General features: G+C 52.5%; 1 protein-coding gene across 1 annotated transcript; it reads right to left on the bottom strand.

Annotated features, from left to right (window-relative positions):
* Window positions 1–15,122: 15,122 nt before the first annotated feature.
* Window positions 15,123–17,481, bottom strand: LOC119368347 (ubiquitin-like). The gene is made up of 3 exons (XM_037633634.1): window positions 17,306–17,481; window positions 16,827–17,040; window positions 15,123–15,480 (listed from the first exon to the last, which is right to left on the bottom strand). The coding sequence occupies exons 1-3, from the start codon at window positions 17,406–17,408 to the stop codon at window positions 15,381–15,383; spliced, it is 417 nt and encodes a 138-aa protein (XP_037489531.1). The 5' UTR covers window positions 17,409–17,481; the 3' UTR covers window positions 15,123–15,380.
* Window positions 17,482–17,876: the final 395 nt, after the last annotated feature.

Raw genomic sequence — 17,876 nt, forward strand, 5'->3', positions numbered from 1 at the left:
GAGTCCTCATCGGCGGCGGTAGCAGCATCAACATCCTCTACCGCGACACGATGACCAAACTCGGCCTCAAGGCCGAGGACCTGGAACCGACCCGGACGATCTTCCACGGTATCGTACCCGGCCTCTCCTGCTCTCCCATTGGTCGGGTCCGGTTCGACATCCTGTTCGGCGACAACAAGCATTTTCAGCGTGAACCAATATGGTTCGAGGTGGTGGACTTGTCCAGGGCATACCACGTGTTGCTGGGCCGACCCGCGCTCGCCAAATTCATGGCGGTCCCCCACTACGTGTATCTGAAGATGAAGATGCCGGGTCCGACGGGCCTCATCACCATTACTGGCGACTACCGCAAGTTCCTGGAGTGTGCCCGAGATGGCGCCAAGCTGGCCGAGTCACTGGTCATTGCCGAGGAGCGGCGCCAGCTCGACCGGATCGTCGCCATGGCGGGCGAAGCCTCGGCCGCGTCGATCCCAACCAAGGACCCGGCCGACTAGGCCGCCTTCAAGCCCTCCAAGGAGACCAAGAAAGTGAAGCTGAACCCGAAAGATCCCAGCTGCAGCAAGTACGTTGCCGTAGGGGCCCGCCTCGACAGCAAATAGGAAGGCGAGCTCGTCAACTTCCTCCAAGAGAATCGGGATATCTTCGCATAGACCCCCAAGGACATGCCGGGTATCTCGAGGAAGTATGCCGAGCACAAACTCCACGTCTGCAAGGACGCCAAGCTTGTCCGTCAACCCCTGCGACATTTTTCCGAAGAGAAGAGAAGAACCATCGGTGAAGAGGTCACCAAGGTTTTGGCGGCCGGCTTCATCATGGAAGTGTTTCACCCCGTATGGCTGGCCAACCCAGTCCTCGTCCTGAAGAAGAACAAGACCTGGCACATGTGTATCGACTACACCAGCCTCAACAAGGCCTGTCCCAAGGATCCATTCGCCCTCCCGTGGATCGACCAAGTAATCGACTCGACCGCCGGGTGCGAACTCCTGTCCTTCCTGGACGCTTACTCCGGCTACCACTAGATCAAGCTGGACCTGGCCGACACCCTGAAGACGTCCTTCATCACGCCCTTTGGGGCGTATTGCTACATCACCATGTCGTTCGGCTTGAAGAATGTCGGCGCCACCTTCCAGCGCTGCATGCAGAAATGCCTGCTGCGGCAACTCAGCTGCAATATCCACGTTTATGTGGACGACATCATGGTGAAGACCAAGCAGCACCTCACGCTCCTCGACGACTTGAAGAAAACATTCGCCAACCTCCGCGAATACAAGGTCAAGCTTAACCTGGAAAAATGCGTTTTCGGCGTCCTAGCCGGAAAGCTACTCGGCTTCCTCGTCTCGGAACGCGGCATTCAGGCGAACCCGTAGAAGATCAAGGCCATCGAGCGCATGCGCAAGCCGGCTCGGCTGCGCAATGTCCAGAAGTTCACCGGCTGCTTGCCCTCGGTTAGCCGGTTTCTAAGCCGGCTGGGCGAGAGGGCGCTACCCCTGTACCAGCTGATGAAGAAGACGAAGTCATTCGAATGGAACGACCAGGCGGACGAGGCCTTCCGAGACCTCAAACGCATGCTCTCCACCGCACCAGTCTTGGTCGTGCTGACCGACAAGGAGTCGTTGTTGCTCTACATAGCCACGACCTCACGGGCGGTTAGCACGGTGCTAGTGGTCGAGCGGCCAGAGAAGAGCAAGATCCAAGCCGTCCAGCGCCCGGTCTACTATCTGAGCGAGGTGCTCTGCAACTCCAAGCAGAACTACCCGCACAACGAGAAGATGTGTTATGGCGTGTACTTTACCGCCAAGAAGCTAAAGTAGTACTTCCAAGAGCATGTCATCACCGTGGTTAGCACGGCTCCCATCGGAGGAATCATCGGGTGCCGGGATGCCTCTAGCCGGGTCGCCAAGTGGGCGCTCCAGCTTGCCGCCACACCATCCTCTACGAGCCACGCACCACGATCAAGTCTCAGGCCCTGGCCGACTTCCTCGTCGACTGGACCGAGACCCAGTACGTACTTCCGCCCCCGACTCGACGCATTGGTGCATGCACTTCGACGGGTCCAAGATGCGACTCGGCCTAGGGGCCGACATTATGCTATCGTCCCCAAAGGGCGACCAACTCCGCTATGCACTCTAGATCCACTTCGCCACCTCCAACAACGTCGCCGAGTACGAAGCCCTTGTGCATGGCCTCCGGCTTGCCAAGGAACTAGCCAAGGAACTCGGACCTGGTGGTGCAGCAGTGCTCTGGCGAGTGGCACGCCCGCGACTCCAACATGGCAAGCTACCGCTTCCTCGTCCAAAATCTGTCCGGGTCCATCGAGGGCTGCAAGTTCCTCCACATTCTGCGTGCGGAGAACGAAGCGGCCGACACGCTCGCCAAAATCGCCTCGTCTCGGTATTCCATCCCGTTCGGCGCCTCCCTCGAGCACTTGCACAAGCCATCCGTCAAGCCGTCGCCGGACTCCAAGTCCATCCATGTTCCAAACGACTAGGCCGCATCTCAACCCAGCCTGAGGGCTGCAAAGCCCGGCCCGGGGACTACCGAACCCGGTCCGAGGGCTGCTGAACCCGGCCCGGGGGCTGCTCAGCCCAACCTGTCCATCGTCGCACCAGACCCGGCCGTCGCCATCCTCCCCGGGGGCTACTCAACCCGGCTTGGGGGCCACCAACTCGGAAACCGCCCCGGTGGCCGTCTTCGCCGTGGTAACGGCTCCATCTTGGGCCCTGCCAATATCAGAATTCTTGGAGAACGGGGTTCTCCCCATGGATGAGACTGAAGCCCGGCAAGTGCAGTGTCGGGCGTCCGCCTACAACATCATCAACAATGAGCTCATCAAGCGAAGCTCCATCGGTGTCTTCCAACGCTGCGTCGAGCAGGAGTAGGGCGTCGACATCCTCCTCGACATATACCAGGGCGAATGCGGGCATCACGCCGCGGCGCGATCCCTGGTGGCCAAGGCTTTCCGCCATGGTTTCTACTGGCCCACGGCCCTCCAAGATGCCGAGTCCCTCGTTCTCAAGTGTGAGGGGTGCCAGCGCTTCAGCAAATGCAGCCACCAGCCAGCGTCAGCACTCCGCACCATTCTGATCGCCTGGCCCTTCGTGGTCTGGGGACTCAACATGGTGGGACCCTTCAAAACTGCTAGAGGCGGCATGACACATCTACTAGTGGTGGTGGACAAGTTCACCAAGTGGATCGAAGCATGGCCAATCAAGAAACTGGACGGGCCAACAGCCGTCCGGCTCATCAAAGACATCGCGGTTCGCTACAGCATGCCGAACAGCATGATCACGGACAACGGCACCAACTTTGCCAAGGGCGCGATCGAGCAATACTGCGCCGTCTCCGGCATCCGCCTTGATCTGGCCTCCATTGCACACCCGCAGTCCAACGGGCAGGCCGAGCGGGCCAACGGCCTCATCCTATCCGGCATCAAGCCGCGACTCGTCGAGCCAGTCATTCGCTCACCCGGCAGCTGGCTCGACGAGTTACCAGCCGTTCTCTGGAGTCTCCAAACCACGCCGAATCGGTCGACCGGGTTCACCCCGTTCTTCCTCGTCTATGGAGCCGAATCCATCACCCCGACCGACGTCGGTTCGACTCGCCGCGTGTCGGGATGTACACCGAAGCCGAAGCCAAAGAAGCCCACGAAAACGGAGTTGACCTACTCGAAGAAGCCCGCCTCCCGGCGCTCAGCCATTCGGCCATCTACCAGCAAGGCCTGAGGCACTACCACAGCAAGAAGATCAAGCCCCTCGCGTTCTGTGAGGGCGACCTCGCCCTCCGACTCGTCCAAGAGCAAGCCGGCCAGCACGAGTTATCCCCAACATGGGAGGGCACATTCATCGGAGTTGGGCCTTGCGCGATCGCAATGCCTACTACCTCATCGACGTGTGTAAGTCAAACAAGCGCAAGAGAGACACCGCCGGTGAAGAAACGACCCGACTGTGGAACGCGGAACCCTAACCCTAAACCCTAAACTCATCATGGAAGGCAAACTCGGCGATATAGCTATCCCGGGAGGCAATCCGGCCGGCTTGCTCCTGCAACAGCTGCTCCGAGCTGGCCCGCTGGCCCATCAACGCGTCCAGCTGCTAGTCCGGATGACAAGATAGCGCGAACCGGAGCGCCATCTCAGCACCGACACGAGCGGCGGAGACGCGCCACTCATGAAGCCAGTCCGGTCCCATCTTCAGCCAACGCGCCAGCCGCGTGAAGCTGTTCGGCTCGACGGGGCCTGGCCAAAGGGCCGTTGTCATTGCTGTGCCGGCCTAGAACAGCCGCCCCATCTGCTCCCCCTGAACCCGCAGGCAGGCCTCAGTGGCCGCCATGATTTCCGAGAAGGTCCACGCCACCTGCGGGTTCATCCCGGATCCGACGACTCCCGTCGGGTCGCGCTGGAAGCGGACAGCCTCCTCCGCCAGCCGTTGTGTCTCCAGGAAGGCCCCTGCCAGAAAACGAAGCATGTCAGGAAAAAGAACAACAAGGACAAAAAGCGGGTCCCGACCCGGCGAAACACAAGAAAAGCACTTACTGGAGAAGGACTCTTCCAGGTGCTGCGCTTCGAGCAACGTACCACGCCGCTCCCGATCAATGGTGCGGTTGCGCTCCTTGAGCGCCTTCTCCAAGTCGGCCGCCTTGGCAAGGGCCGCCTTCAACTCGGCGTCCTTGTCATCGGTCGCCTTCTCGGCCGCCTTGCAGCGACGGGCCTCATCCTGACGGACCCCTCCGCCGTGGCGGCCTGCTCCCTCAGGCGCTCCACCTCGGCCTAGAGCCGGCCCTTGTCGTCCGCCAGCCTGCCGCGCTACTGGTCCGTCTCGACCAGGGCCTGCTGCGCCTCCACCACCTTGGCGGCCTCCGCCTTAAGAAGCTCCACCTCGGTCTCGAGGCGGCTCTTATGGCACGCCATCTGCTCCCGCAGCTGGTGGGCCTCGTCAAGCGACCGCCGGGCCACTGCCGCCTCCGCCCTCGCCCGCGCCACCTCGTCACCAAGGCGGCCGGTGTTGTCAACAAGCCGGTCATAGTGATGACCAGCCCGGAGCAGCCGAGTCTACCGGGACAACACCTCGGCTACAAAAAGGAAGATTTAGGAAAGGAAAAAGCAAGACTTCAGATTTGGCCCAACTGTTACACAGTTGGCCTGAATCTCGGGGTTTACACCCAGTGGGTGTGCTAGCGCGCCCCTACTAGAAAAAAGCATGAAGATACCTGCGGAAACGCGGAGCTCCTCCTCCTTGGCAGCGAGCTGCTCCTTGAGCTCCCGGTATTTGCCCAGGAGGCGGTTGAAGGCGCCGACCCGGTAGGCGTCGAGTTGCTGAAGAAGGAAGCAATCAGAACAAGGACGACATTCTAAAGATTTGACCCAACTACTACATAGTTGGCCCGAACCTCGGGGGCTACACCTAGTGGGTGCGCTGGCGCGCCCCCACAAAGAAGAAGTTGCAGAAGAAGCTTACCAGCATGGTGCGCTCCAGGTGCCGCGTCCACTCCACCTCGGCCTGGGTGAAGACCTCGAGCCGGTCCTTCCGGCCACGCACACGGTGGCTAACGATGTCCATCGCCTCCTCCTCCTGGGTCTGAGTTTCGAAGGCCATGGCGCTCTCGCTCCGTGCCGGCTGCGGCGCGCCGGCCCGATGCCCTTCCTGCCGGGGCACCAGAGCGTGCTCCCCAAGTGGCCGCTCCCGACGCGTCCAACACCTCCTCCGACGCACTCTCCAGCACCGTCGACGTCCCGGACACCGGGACAGCCTACTGCACCACCACCAGCCCTGCAGCCAGGGTGGCCTGCGGCACCTCCACCCATGGCGCCTCCTCCAACACCGGTGGCGTCCCTTGTGCCGCCGCCCACGGCGCCTCCTCCAAGATGGCGCCATTGCCGCCTCCGTCGGCCCCGCCCGCTCGACAACGTCGACCCGCGGCGGGGTGTCATCCTCCACCTCCACGACCTCCTGGTCGAGGATCACCACCTCAACCTGGCCTCCACGGCTGCGCTCCCCCACCGATGATGGCTCGAAGACGTCGCCGCCACCACCGAGCCCTACGACATCTCGCGCCATGTCGGCTCCTCGCCGGCTCGCGCCCATGCTGCCGCAGCATCGGTCCAAGCATAGACCGACCCCGCCTCCAACTCTGCCTCGACCCTGTTCCTATCCCGCCAGGCCAGGCCCTCAGCGTCGGTTAGGTCCAGGCCGAGGTCCGGGTCGGCCTGCTCCTCCGCCTCGACCTAGTCGACGGGGTCGGACCGGCTCCTGCGGAATGCGGCTTCCTCGGTGGCTGTGGCATTAACCGCCGCCCTCGCCAGCACGATCGGCGACCTGAAGAAGAAGACAGAATGAGCAAAAGCAAAGACGGCTCGACCATTCAGACGAGCACAGGAGAAGAAACTTACCCTGTCAAGACCGGGACGGGGGCCGGTCTCCCATGCCTGGCACCACGCTTCCTCTTGGCCGGTCTTCCGCTCCCGGCCGGGTCCGTCGCGCGCTTTGGGGCTTGGGGCCGCGGCGCGACGCTGTCCTTCCCATGCGGGCGGCTCGGCACCACCCCACGTGACGACCTGGCTCCGCCCGCGTCGCTGCCTCCCCCGCCCAGCGCACACCAACAACTGGCGTCAGCGTCGCCCGTGCCGTGTCACGATCGACAACTCGAGAAACACAAAGGAAGAGACAAGACTTACCCGCGCGACACCCAATGCCGGCATCAACCTCGGCCTCCTCCGACGCCGCCCGCACCACCTGTGATGGAGCCCGGGCGTAAGGATGTCGGATGGTGTTTAGAAGCACCTCCCGCGTCGCGTCAGGGCAAACAAGGAGATGCGCAACATCAAAGTAAGGAGACCAAACACTCACAAGTGGTGCCGGATTCGACTTGCTGTATGGCACCTTGCTGAACCGCCAGTCCTCCACAAGGCTGGCCTTGGAGATATCGTTCACTCGACACGCGATCTGCTCCACCGTCAGGCGTGCCGTCCCCATGTGATTGGGGTCTTGAAGACCGGCCATCTCGCCGATGAGGCAGGAGCGCCTCTGCAGCAGGAGAACCCGGCACATAATGAACGCGGCGATGAGGTCATTGCCGATGAGCCCCTCCCATGTCCTCATCACTGCAACCCGCTCGCATAGATTGAGAATCTCCTGCGACGGGCGCCTGGGGGAGTAGCCCCAGTTCATCTTCGCCCGCGGCGGCGCGATGGCGAAGGCTGGAAGATTGATGCGGTCTGCACCCAAGTGCGGACGTAGAAGAAGGAGTTCTGCCATTTCTTGGCAGAATCCTCCAGCGGAATCTTGGGGCAGTCCGCCCCCGACCGCTTCAAGATGACGGCGACGCCGCAGTCGGTGAACTCTCCGGCCGTCGGTCCCTGCTGCTTCAGGGAGAAGAAGCGTGCCCAGAGGTCGATCGTAGGCTCGCCCCTAGATACCCCTCGCATAGGGTGACGAAGCCCGAAAGCTGGACAACGGCACCGGCGCCGAGATGGTGAGGCTGGAGCCCGAAGAACTCGCCGGCAGCCCAAATCCGCGCTCGAAGGGCATGAGGAAGACCACGCGCTCCGTGCCCTGGGGCTGCGGCCTCTGCTCGCTGTGCGGCAGATGGACAGCGACATCCGTCTCCCGCGGCAAGCGCCGGGACGCGCGAAGATGGGCGATGTCCTCGACGGTGATGGTCGAGCCCATCCAAGAGCCCGACGGCAGAGCCATCGATGAAGGGCAAGAGAGGAAGAAAGAAGATGGATGACGGCAAGGTTCTGCTTGAAGCAACGGACGTCGCAGTGTGGCGGTTGCAAGAAGCAGAGCAAGAGTGAAGGGGCAGGAGGGCGCGAGCAAGAATAATGTCCGTTGCCCCCCTCCCCCTTGCCCCGAATTTATAGCCCTTGGTTTGAACGTGGGGGAGTGGGATCGTCTGCGCTCGCCTTTCCCACTACCCCACAATAAGTGCGCACGTACGCACGCAATAACAGCCCGGGGAAGAGCAACCGGCCCTCGGACGCCGCAATAAATCCGTGCGCATGGCCCAAGGGCGTGCGGCAGCGGGCCCCAGCCCGTCGCCCAGTCCTGTCACGCCTGTGGCCCGTCAGGCCCCTCCGACTTCCGGGCACCACGTGGTGCCCGCGCGAAGCCCGAGGGATTGCTCCAAGATTCAATGGACTCCTCGGTTCCCGCCACCACCGGGATGCCGTGATTCAGTTTCCGAAAAAACCGGCACACAATGGGTGTCGCCGGACCCGGCGCTCGCAGAATCCGCCTTGCTTAAGGGGGAAACTACGAAGGCCCACTCATCCGAAGACGGCGGACCTTCACAGCTTCGGGGACTACTATCGAGGGGATGAACCCCGGGCAGGCAAAGGAACCCGGATCCTTTTCAAAAACAACGGGGCCGGCGTCGCCCCTCAAGCTGGCACGCACTTGGCCGGGTCGCTCGACCCGGCCAAACCCCGCAACCCAGCCAAACTCTTCGACCCGGCCAGGCACATCGACTCGGCCTCAACGACTAGTACAAGACAGCCGAACCCGGCGCAACCAAGGCTTCCTCAACAAGCCAGCTCCACCCGTGGCGTGTTCCGCAACCCAGGCACGGGTCAGCTCCCGTCCCATCCAGGCCGTACGATGGGACGACTCTTTAGCCGCTGACGACCAAGGCAACAGTGCCCTGCCCATGCCTCTGGTCAGCCAGAGCGTGGCAATAGTGCCCCTCACCTACCCGCTAACTAGGGCCGGTGTGGCTATAGTGCCCCCGTCATCACCGCTAACGACAGCAAGCGGCGACCTAACGGAGCGCCACTGTACACGACTCGAGTCGGCCACGCCCTGATGATCGACAAGACGGCGCACAGTCCACTAGGCACGCGAGGCCCGCACCTAGGGGAACCCGGCGAACCACAGGCCCCCAGCGGGCCCCAGCCCGGGTCCCCAGACGCCGACGACCCGGACCCACCAACTTGTAACATTACTATTGTATCCATGGGGGTTTGGCCTATAAAACCCCCCAGGAGCCCACGCATACAAAAAGGAGGGAGAGAAGCAAGCAAGCAGGAAAGCATAGAGGAACTAGCCACCAAATAGTAGCGTCCGCCCGGGGAGAAGGAGCAGCCTAAGCCTTGGCCAGCCTTCCTTCCTCTCCATGCAGCTCTAGGAGCAACCTTGTACTGTCGCACATCAAACTACACTCGGCAAGACTAGGGGTGTTATCTCTCTGAAGAGCCCCGAACCTGGGTATGCCTTGGGTCCCGCGCTCGCTCATGTCAACCCCGCCTCTGGAGCCCACCAGTTCCCTCGAGCCTCCTCCTCTCTTTAGCCATCCCATGGCATCTGCCGTGCGCCCACCATGACAAGACTTGTTCAGCTGCACAATCTCTGTCCGTGCTGCACGCATGTGTTTATCAACAATTCCTTTTGCTGCATCAGAACCACAAGCAAACTTTGCTAGTTTTTGGAAGTCTGAGGTCATGTTAGCATGCCTAATTTCCTTTAGAGAGGTAGGAGGCATTACATCATGTTGCTGGCTAGTGGCACTTGGCACACTTGGCACAGCAATTGGCGTCCAACGCGTCAACATGTACTGCTCCGGGATGACATCAAGCCCAATATGTGTGAACAGTTTTAGTATGTGACAACAAAGGATGCCATCCCTCTCCGTTTTGGTACACTCACACGAAAATTTTCCCTCGGGTATTTTTGCCATCACCAAGTAGTTTCTGGAACCATACTTCACAACCCATTCTGTATTTTGTCTCAGCTCAAATGTTTCCACACCAATTTGGAATGCATTGTACCGTCCAATCATCGAAAACTCATCATGGAACTTGCAGTAAAGATCTATAGTATATGTCTTGTATGCCTGCTTCTCTATTGGGAATTGTGACCACATGTCAAGATCCAGATGTTCTGTCTTGTAGTCATTGCACCCTTCCTTGACGAGGATGTGCGTCTGTATTTTGTGGTACTGTTTGACAAAGTTCAGAATTGATTTGTGAGGGTTGACATACCGCTTCAAGACTGCATTGAACCCCTCACTTCGTTGTGTAGACTGCAAGAACGGGAAAAATCTATGCTTGAAGTAACATGGCACCCGAGTGTTCCTATATTCATATAGCTTCTCAAAATGGCTGTGTGTAATTGCCTCATATTTCATCATCAACACAACCCAATTATGTTCAAACTCATTTGGTGTGGAACTGAAATCAACGCAAAGGTTGAAATCTTCAGACAATCCCGGGTTCCAGCCTAGCAACCATCCAACTTTCTCTTGAACTTTTTTCATGATGTGCCACCGACAACATCAGAGCACACTTGTAGGGAATATGTTCTTTATGGACTCTTTCATTTCCACATCCTGGTCGGTAATGATGTTATCTGGTGCCCTTCCATTCATAGCCTCTAGGAAAGCTCCAAAAACTCAATCAAAGCTAGTCTCCATTTCTTGCCTTACAAACGCGCATCCCAACATGAAAGATTGCCCATGACGGTTGATTCCAATGAACGAAACAAAAGGCATGTTGTACATATTGGTCATGTAGGTTGTGTCAAAGGAGACACAATCATGATATGCCTCTGTATAAGCTTTCCGTGCCAAGCCATCCACCCAGAAAATATATTCTGCCCTTCCTTCGAGATCATATTTTATCTTATAGAAAAAGTCTGGATCATCTTTTTGCAAATGGTTAAAATGTTCAATTGTCTCAATAATGTCCCCCTCTTTCGTTGAGTCTTTGGAGAAGCCAACACATAAGTTTGTTATTGTTATAGGTCCATATGGTACATTTAGCTCCGAGCCATAAAACTCTAACATGATAGTCATCATACAGCCTGCAGGAGAAGAAAGTTGATGTTAGATAGTTGCACACTTTACAAACAACAGTTGCATACTAAAGAACAATAGTTGCACAACTGTTGACATGTGGTTGCCATAGAACTTATTTTTTCATTGTTTCTCCCCTTTTTTATTTGCATGATGCAAAACAATTTAGAAATTTTTGCCTAGCATCAGTTCCAGAGATATGAACACTAGTCGCAGGAAACAAGGTTCAATTGCATCGATAAGGAACACTAGTTTGCAGAACAAATACATATGGAATTGCCATCAAAACTATGACCATTTTGTAAATCTATCCATTATTCAATCAGCAAGTAGTTCCAACTTGTTTGTTTTCTTTGTGGTAGTGCTTTTTTCATAAATACTCAATCCTGGTTGCACAACACAATGTATGTAATTGCACAACCCCCTGCTGCTAGTTGCACCCTTTACATATCAGAATTAAACAACAATGTAGTGTGAAGTTTGGAGTTTTTTGGGAGGTGAATGAGAACACACTTGAAGTCAGGTTGCAGTTGTGGAGTATCTCTAGGAACTTCTTTTCCTCCGGCGGTATACCCATGTGAGATCACAAGTATTTGGAGAGCGAAGGCTTGGGGACCAAAGGATGATTATGATCACAGACAAAGTGGGTTACTTTCCACCGCCCATCCTTCAATTTAACCATCATTTTTGCCTTACATTGTGTTTGCTTTATCCTTTCTCTCTTGTGCTTCTTCTTATTCTTCTTTTTTCCACTATCCTCTCCATCGAATATTGGCACTTCTTTCATTTCTTCTTCTTCATCCAAAGGTTTGGGGTCTGGTATAGGATCTAGCACAGGTGGCAATTCAGCTCCTGCATCATCCTCTTTTGGCTTCCTAAACTTGTTACATGCAAATTGCTGTTTCTCCAATATGTTGGTATAAGAATTCCTCTTTGAAGTGTTCATCTTAATAGAGAAACCAATTTTTAGGGCATAATCATTGTAGTGATCCTTAGCACCCTGAAGAGTGTCAAATCTCATCCCAACAAATGGCTCCATTGGCTGAGAACCAGCCTCATCTTCATCCATATCATTTCGATCAACACCAGCTGGCCCTGCCCTTAGTTCTGTTACAGTAGGTCATGTAACTATGGTGTTTGTTTCCTCGAGTGTATGGCTTTCTGATTGCATGTTGACATCAACATCATTCATGAAGCCATGATCTTGATGAGGCTGCGCGAAAACCCCTGAATGTACAAACTCGACATCATCATTTAGCAACTCATTGAGATCGGGAGGCAACACATTGAGGTCTATCATCCTTGAAAGCTACTGCAACCTGCATTTTGTTTCAACAAAATAGTCATTAACAAGCTGTATTGGGGCATAGTCGCTAGCAATTTGAAAGCATGAATTTAACATCGTTACAATCATTTTCATTGTTTCAAAAACTGCAAGTAGTCAGTTTTTACATAGCTTTTTTTTATCCAGATACAACTTTTTTCATAGTAGTTGCACAAAGGTGTCATAGAATTGCACAATTTTTTCATACTAGTTGGCACAAACTGTGAGCATTTTCCAGCCACACAAACACAATTTTTTTGACATTGTTTTATGATACAAGCTGGATAAAAATGTAGCATACCAGTTGCACACAAGTACTTTAAAAGTTGGAAAAATCATCATTTCTAGTTGGACAATATAAGAATATTCAGGCAGTAGTTACATATTTATTGACCATCTTTTTCTGTTTTTTTTTTGTATCTACAATGTGCAGTTCTAAGAAGAAAGGGAGGGCATGATTTTCTTCAGATGAATGCAAGTGATTTAGTAAAAGAACTTAGTAAGTTTTTCTCCAGATACAGTTTTTTTATAGTAGTTGCACAAAGGCAGCACAACATTTGCACAAAAGTATCATAGAATTGCACAATTTTTTCATACCAGTTGGTCAAATTGATGTGCAGTTCCAGTCACACAAACACATTTTTTTGACATTTTTTAATGATACAAACTGGATAAAAATGTAGCATACCAGTTGCACACAAGTATCAAAGGTGGAACAAGCATCATAGTAGTTGGACAATATAAGAACATGTTTCAGGTAGTAGCTACATTTTTATTGACCATTTTTTTTGTATCTACAACATGCAGGTCTGACATGAAAGGGGGGGGGGCATGATTTACTGCAGATCAATGCAATTGAACATATCAAGCAAGGTCTGCTACAAGAACTTCAAAGATAAAAGCAAAATCAGATTTGAACTATATTTGTCTATAGCTATTTTAGTTAGATTCGCACAGATGGAACAACGGTTTGATGGGTTTGTTTTTTAGATTTTGTGATGGCAGCGTGTGAAAGCTATTTCCTAAGACCTATATTTGCAGACTGTTTTTTTATCAGAACATATCGTATATTTGCTCGTCATCGCATATTGGTTGTTTTCTTCCATATATTTTCAAGTTCCTGCCAAGGTTGGACAGTTTTGTGCCTTTTTTATATTTTCTCAGTTGCACACTTTGTGGAGCATAGTTGGATGCTATAACTGGGTTAGTTGCACAAAATAGTTTTATAGTTGCCTATTTCAGTTGGCTACTGAGTTGGCACACATCACTCCTTCAGTTGCCTACTTTATTTGGCTTAGTTGTAGGAAAGTGACCTACTGGTTGCACAGTTTTTTCCTAAGACCTATTTTTTTGCACAATTTTCCAGTTGCACAGTTTGTGCTTATAGTTGGATGCCACAACTGGGCTAGTTGCACAAAATAATGTTTAGAGCTGCATAATCTGCTGGGTTGGCACACATTACTCCTTCTGTTGGCTACTTCACTTGACTTGGTTGCACGAAAAAGAAACTACTGAGTGCACAGTTTTTCCGCAATACACAAGTAAAAGATGCGTGCAAGGAAATCATTACAAGGGCAAGTAGACAAGAGAGAATCAGGAAGAAGATGGGCAAGTTTTCTCACCTGTGGATCTCCAGGTAGGTTCTTTTTTCGCCCTCCTCCTTTTGATATGCTTTTCTCTTGATCTTCTTTTCTGATTTCTAAGCCATCTTCTCTTTCTTTTCTCTTATTTGTCCCTGGGAGCCGCCATGGTCGTTCTTCTCTCTTGGCGATGAAGGAGGATTTTGCTCCTTGGGCAGATCCTTCTTTCGTGGGGAAGAAGAAGATGGCATGGGGGCAGTTAGTCTCGCGCGGTTTTGTGAGGAGGGTGGGGTTCGGAGGCAGGTGCACGTGATCCTGCGGCCAGCTGTCCTCGCGGGGGGTGTTTTTCTCGAGCTTACCTGTTCGTGCGGCGGGTCCTGGCGGTTTTCGTGCGCGCGGTTTGGGTCTAAGGCGGTTTTCGTGCGGGCGGGCGGGTGGGTTTCCTTTTTTGCTTCGGGGGGACCAGGCGGTTGCCTTTTTGGGTGGGCGCTGGCTAGCGATCCCAGGGCGGCCGGCCGCCCGCTAGACGCGCTCAATGATCTGAGCCTTCTCAAAAAATAAAAAAAATTGCTAAAAAAATCTGAAACAAAAAAAGAATGATCTCACAATGTCCTAAAAGCAAAAAACGTCCAGCTCTTGTGGAAATTATTTAGCATTTATGCATTCCAAACACGGCTCCTACATTCACAGTATTCGTTTGAGCATTTCTTGGCCGATTAATATCCGGTAACTCCAACTCAAAAATAAATAAATTGGTAATTAATATGAACAGCCAAACCTTGGGAAGTGTCAATCTGAACCTCCGACACAATATAAGTATGTTAATGGTGCTATTTATCATATGAAAATGTGTTTGAAACACTACGTAAGATTTAAGTATTTTTGTCACAATTTATCAGATTTAATAACAAATTCCTCATTTAAAAATATGCTAAGTAGTTTATTTTATGAGCGAAAGAGAGGCCATCCACTTGGATTTTAATTACTGAAACCATCAGGTCTTAGGAACTAGTACAACTCAAGCCACACACTCTAACTAGAGCGAACTCCCCTACTGTCGGTCGGCTGCAACCATGGACAGCTCTGGGAATATGTTCCTTGGTGGGATGAAACGTGGGAATTTCAGCCATGAACATGAAACTCCTGTATGATCAACACAGGTTGGCAGCATGGGGCAACAAGCATGGATTCAGTGAAGGTGACAAAGGCAATGTGATTTCAGATTCTGCAGATGGCATTCGGTTTCCTAAGAAAATTTCATCTATGATTCTACTGTTTTCAGATGGAGCAGCAAATGCAGAGCCAGATATTTTGATTTGAACGACAAAAGCTTGTGTTTCCAAGCAAATGGAGCAGCAAATGATGCCCCGAGAAACTTGATTCAACCATAGTACTACATGACAGAAATAAAGGAAGCAAGAGCACTACTTGACTTCATCATCCATTCAAGCTAGTAGACCTCAAATTAATACTTGATTTCACCATTCACGCAAGACAAATTGCACATTACTACGACAGGAAGAATACAAGAGCAACTACTAGGTAGCATCTTTATGGCGTTCTAGATTCCAGAAGCAACATTTAACTAGGATGAAACTTCATATCCAAGAAACTAAGATTACTCGAACCAAACTTTCAACTCCCAGTTAATCCAGCTATGGCATGTCTCCCAGGGTCAAGTTTCCAATGCTTCAGTGGTAGCGCAGCTTCTCCTTGGGCCTGATCTCATTGCTGTGGCCGCACTTCTTCTTGCGGCAGTTGGCAGACCTGAGGGGCAGGCGTGCATAGCACCTGAAACGCAAAATCACGGGCAAGTTAGGATATACTCTTCTACTACTTGATAAAAACTACCTAGTTTTCTGTGGATCAAAAGCACAGAGATATGATCTACATAGGCATCAATCTCCATCAAACAGACGGACCACAAAGAAATATTTAAATTCACAAGCTTGTGCCATGCGTAGACATCTAGATACAAACATATGTAAAGCACTGCATATTGATGAATCATGAAAGAACTAGTCCATCTACACCTCAACTAGTACTTGATGAAAAGGATGCTAATAAGCTAATTCCCTGGATCCAAATTAACACAAAGACATGATGTACACATGCATCCATTCCATTGATCCATATATAAACAAACATGCATGTGAAAGCACCATAAACGGATGAATCATGAAAGAAACAGTCCATCTACACCTCAACTAGTACTTGATCAAAAGTGTGCTAATAAGCTAGTTCCAACCACACAGAGATACAATATAAATATGCATCGATACCCATCAAACAGATCACAAAAGAAACATTGCATTTCACAAACTTTTGTCATGCATAGACATCAAGATAGAAACATGTAAACAACTGCATATTGATGAATCTTAAAAGAAATAGTAAATCTAGATACGATCTACACCTCAACTAGTACTTGATGAAAAGTATGCTAATAAGCTAGTGTAGTTCCCTCGTTCCAAATTAACCACACAGAGATATGATCTGCATATGCATTGTTCCCCATCGGACAGACAACAGAAGCATCACAATTCCCAAACTTGTATCACACATAGACATCCATATACAAGCATGCATGTAACAGCAGAATATCTGCATGTATTGATGAATCATGAAAGAAATAGTCCATCTATACACCTCAACTAGTACTTGATAAAAAGTATGCTAATAAGCTAGTTCTTGGATGCAAACCACACAGGGATATGATCTACATATGCATCGATCCCCCATCGGACAGACCACAAAAGAAACATTTAAATTCACAAGCTTCTGTCATGCATAAGACACCCAGATACAAAGATACCTCTAACAGCAGCATATATCGATGAATCGTGTAAGAAATAGTCTATGTACTCTACACCTATTGTAGTATCCCTTGATAAAAAGCATGCCAATAAGCTAGCCTAGCTAGTTCCAAACCACAGAGATATGATCTACATATGCATCGATCCCCAATGAACAGACAACAATAGAAACATTGCAATTCACAAGCTTCTATCGTTCATAGGCAGCATCCAGACCACAATAGAAACATCTCAATTCACAAGCTTCAATCATTCATAGGCATCCCAGACAAAGGCAAATCGATGTATAGTGAAAGAAATAGCCCAGGGAATAGCACATACTTGCGGCACACAAGCCTGTGCTGCCTGTACTTGAGCGCGAGCTCGAGCAGGTTAGGCTCCATCTTGGGCGGGTAGCACGAGCCCTTGTCCCCGCCGGCGAGGCCCAGCACGAGGTGAAGCGTGGACTCCTTCTGGACGTTGTAGTCGGCCAGGGTGCGGCCGTCGCCAAGCTGCTTCCCGGCGAAGATGAGGCGCTGCTGGTCCGGCAGGATACCTGCGATTGTCGAAGCCAACACAGCGTCCACGGTTAGCCTCGCACCACAAGACGGCCACAGATTCAGGATAAAATTGGCCACTTTTTCGCACCGCGGTTGCCTAGCAAATCAAACCGTATGTAGATCGAGGAGGCGCGTGTGGCAAAATCAAGCAAGAAGGCGCAGCAAGGCGGGCATTTCGAGCAACGGCGCAGCGCGCGGACGCGAGGAAAGGCGCGACCGGCGCCGGTGAAGGCGGCCGGAGGCGGAAGCGGAGGCGCGTACCTTCCTTGTCGTGGATCTTGGCCTTGAGGCTGTCGACGGCGCCGCCGCTCTCCACCTCCACCGTGATGGTCTTGCCCGTCAGCGTCTTCACGAAGATCTGCATCCTTGCCGCCGGTTGGAGGTTGCTCTCCTCGCTCTCGCCTTTCCTCTCCCCTCGCCGCGCCGGATGGTGGTGGACTGGTGAGAATGGAAGCGCCGCGGACGTGGGTGCGCTTATATAGGGAGCGGCCGAGTGGGTGGGAGGAGGAAACGGAGCCGCCAAGGAACCGCCGATCGAAGCCCTAGCGAGTGAGGGCCGCGAAGGCCGGGGCTCGGTCGGAGAGGAGCGAGATCACTCTCTACAGACGTAGCCCATTAAAGGCCCAAGGCCTAAGGCCGGTTTCATTAATTTTTTCCAAACCTGGCCTAAGGTCGTCTAACTCTTGTGGATATTATTTCACATTTATGCGTTCCAAACAGGGCTCCGAGTACATTCGCAGCATCCTATTGATTGTCGAAAAACTGCTAATTAGAATCACATAAAAAAAATGATAATTAGTGGAAGAAAAAAAATGAAAACTGATAAGCGATG

This window comes from Triticum dicoccoides, chromosome 2B (assembly GCF_002162155.2).
Source record: "Triticum dicoccoides isolate Atlit2015 ecotype Zavitan chromosome 2B, WEW_v2.0, whole genome shotgun sequence".
NCBI classification, from domain to species: Eukaryota; Viridiplantae; Streptophyta; class Magnoliopsida; order Poales; family Poaceae; genus Triticum; species Triticum dicoccoides.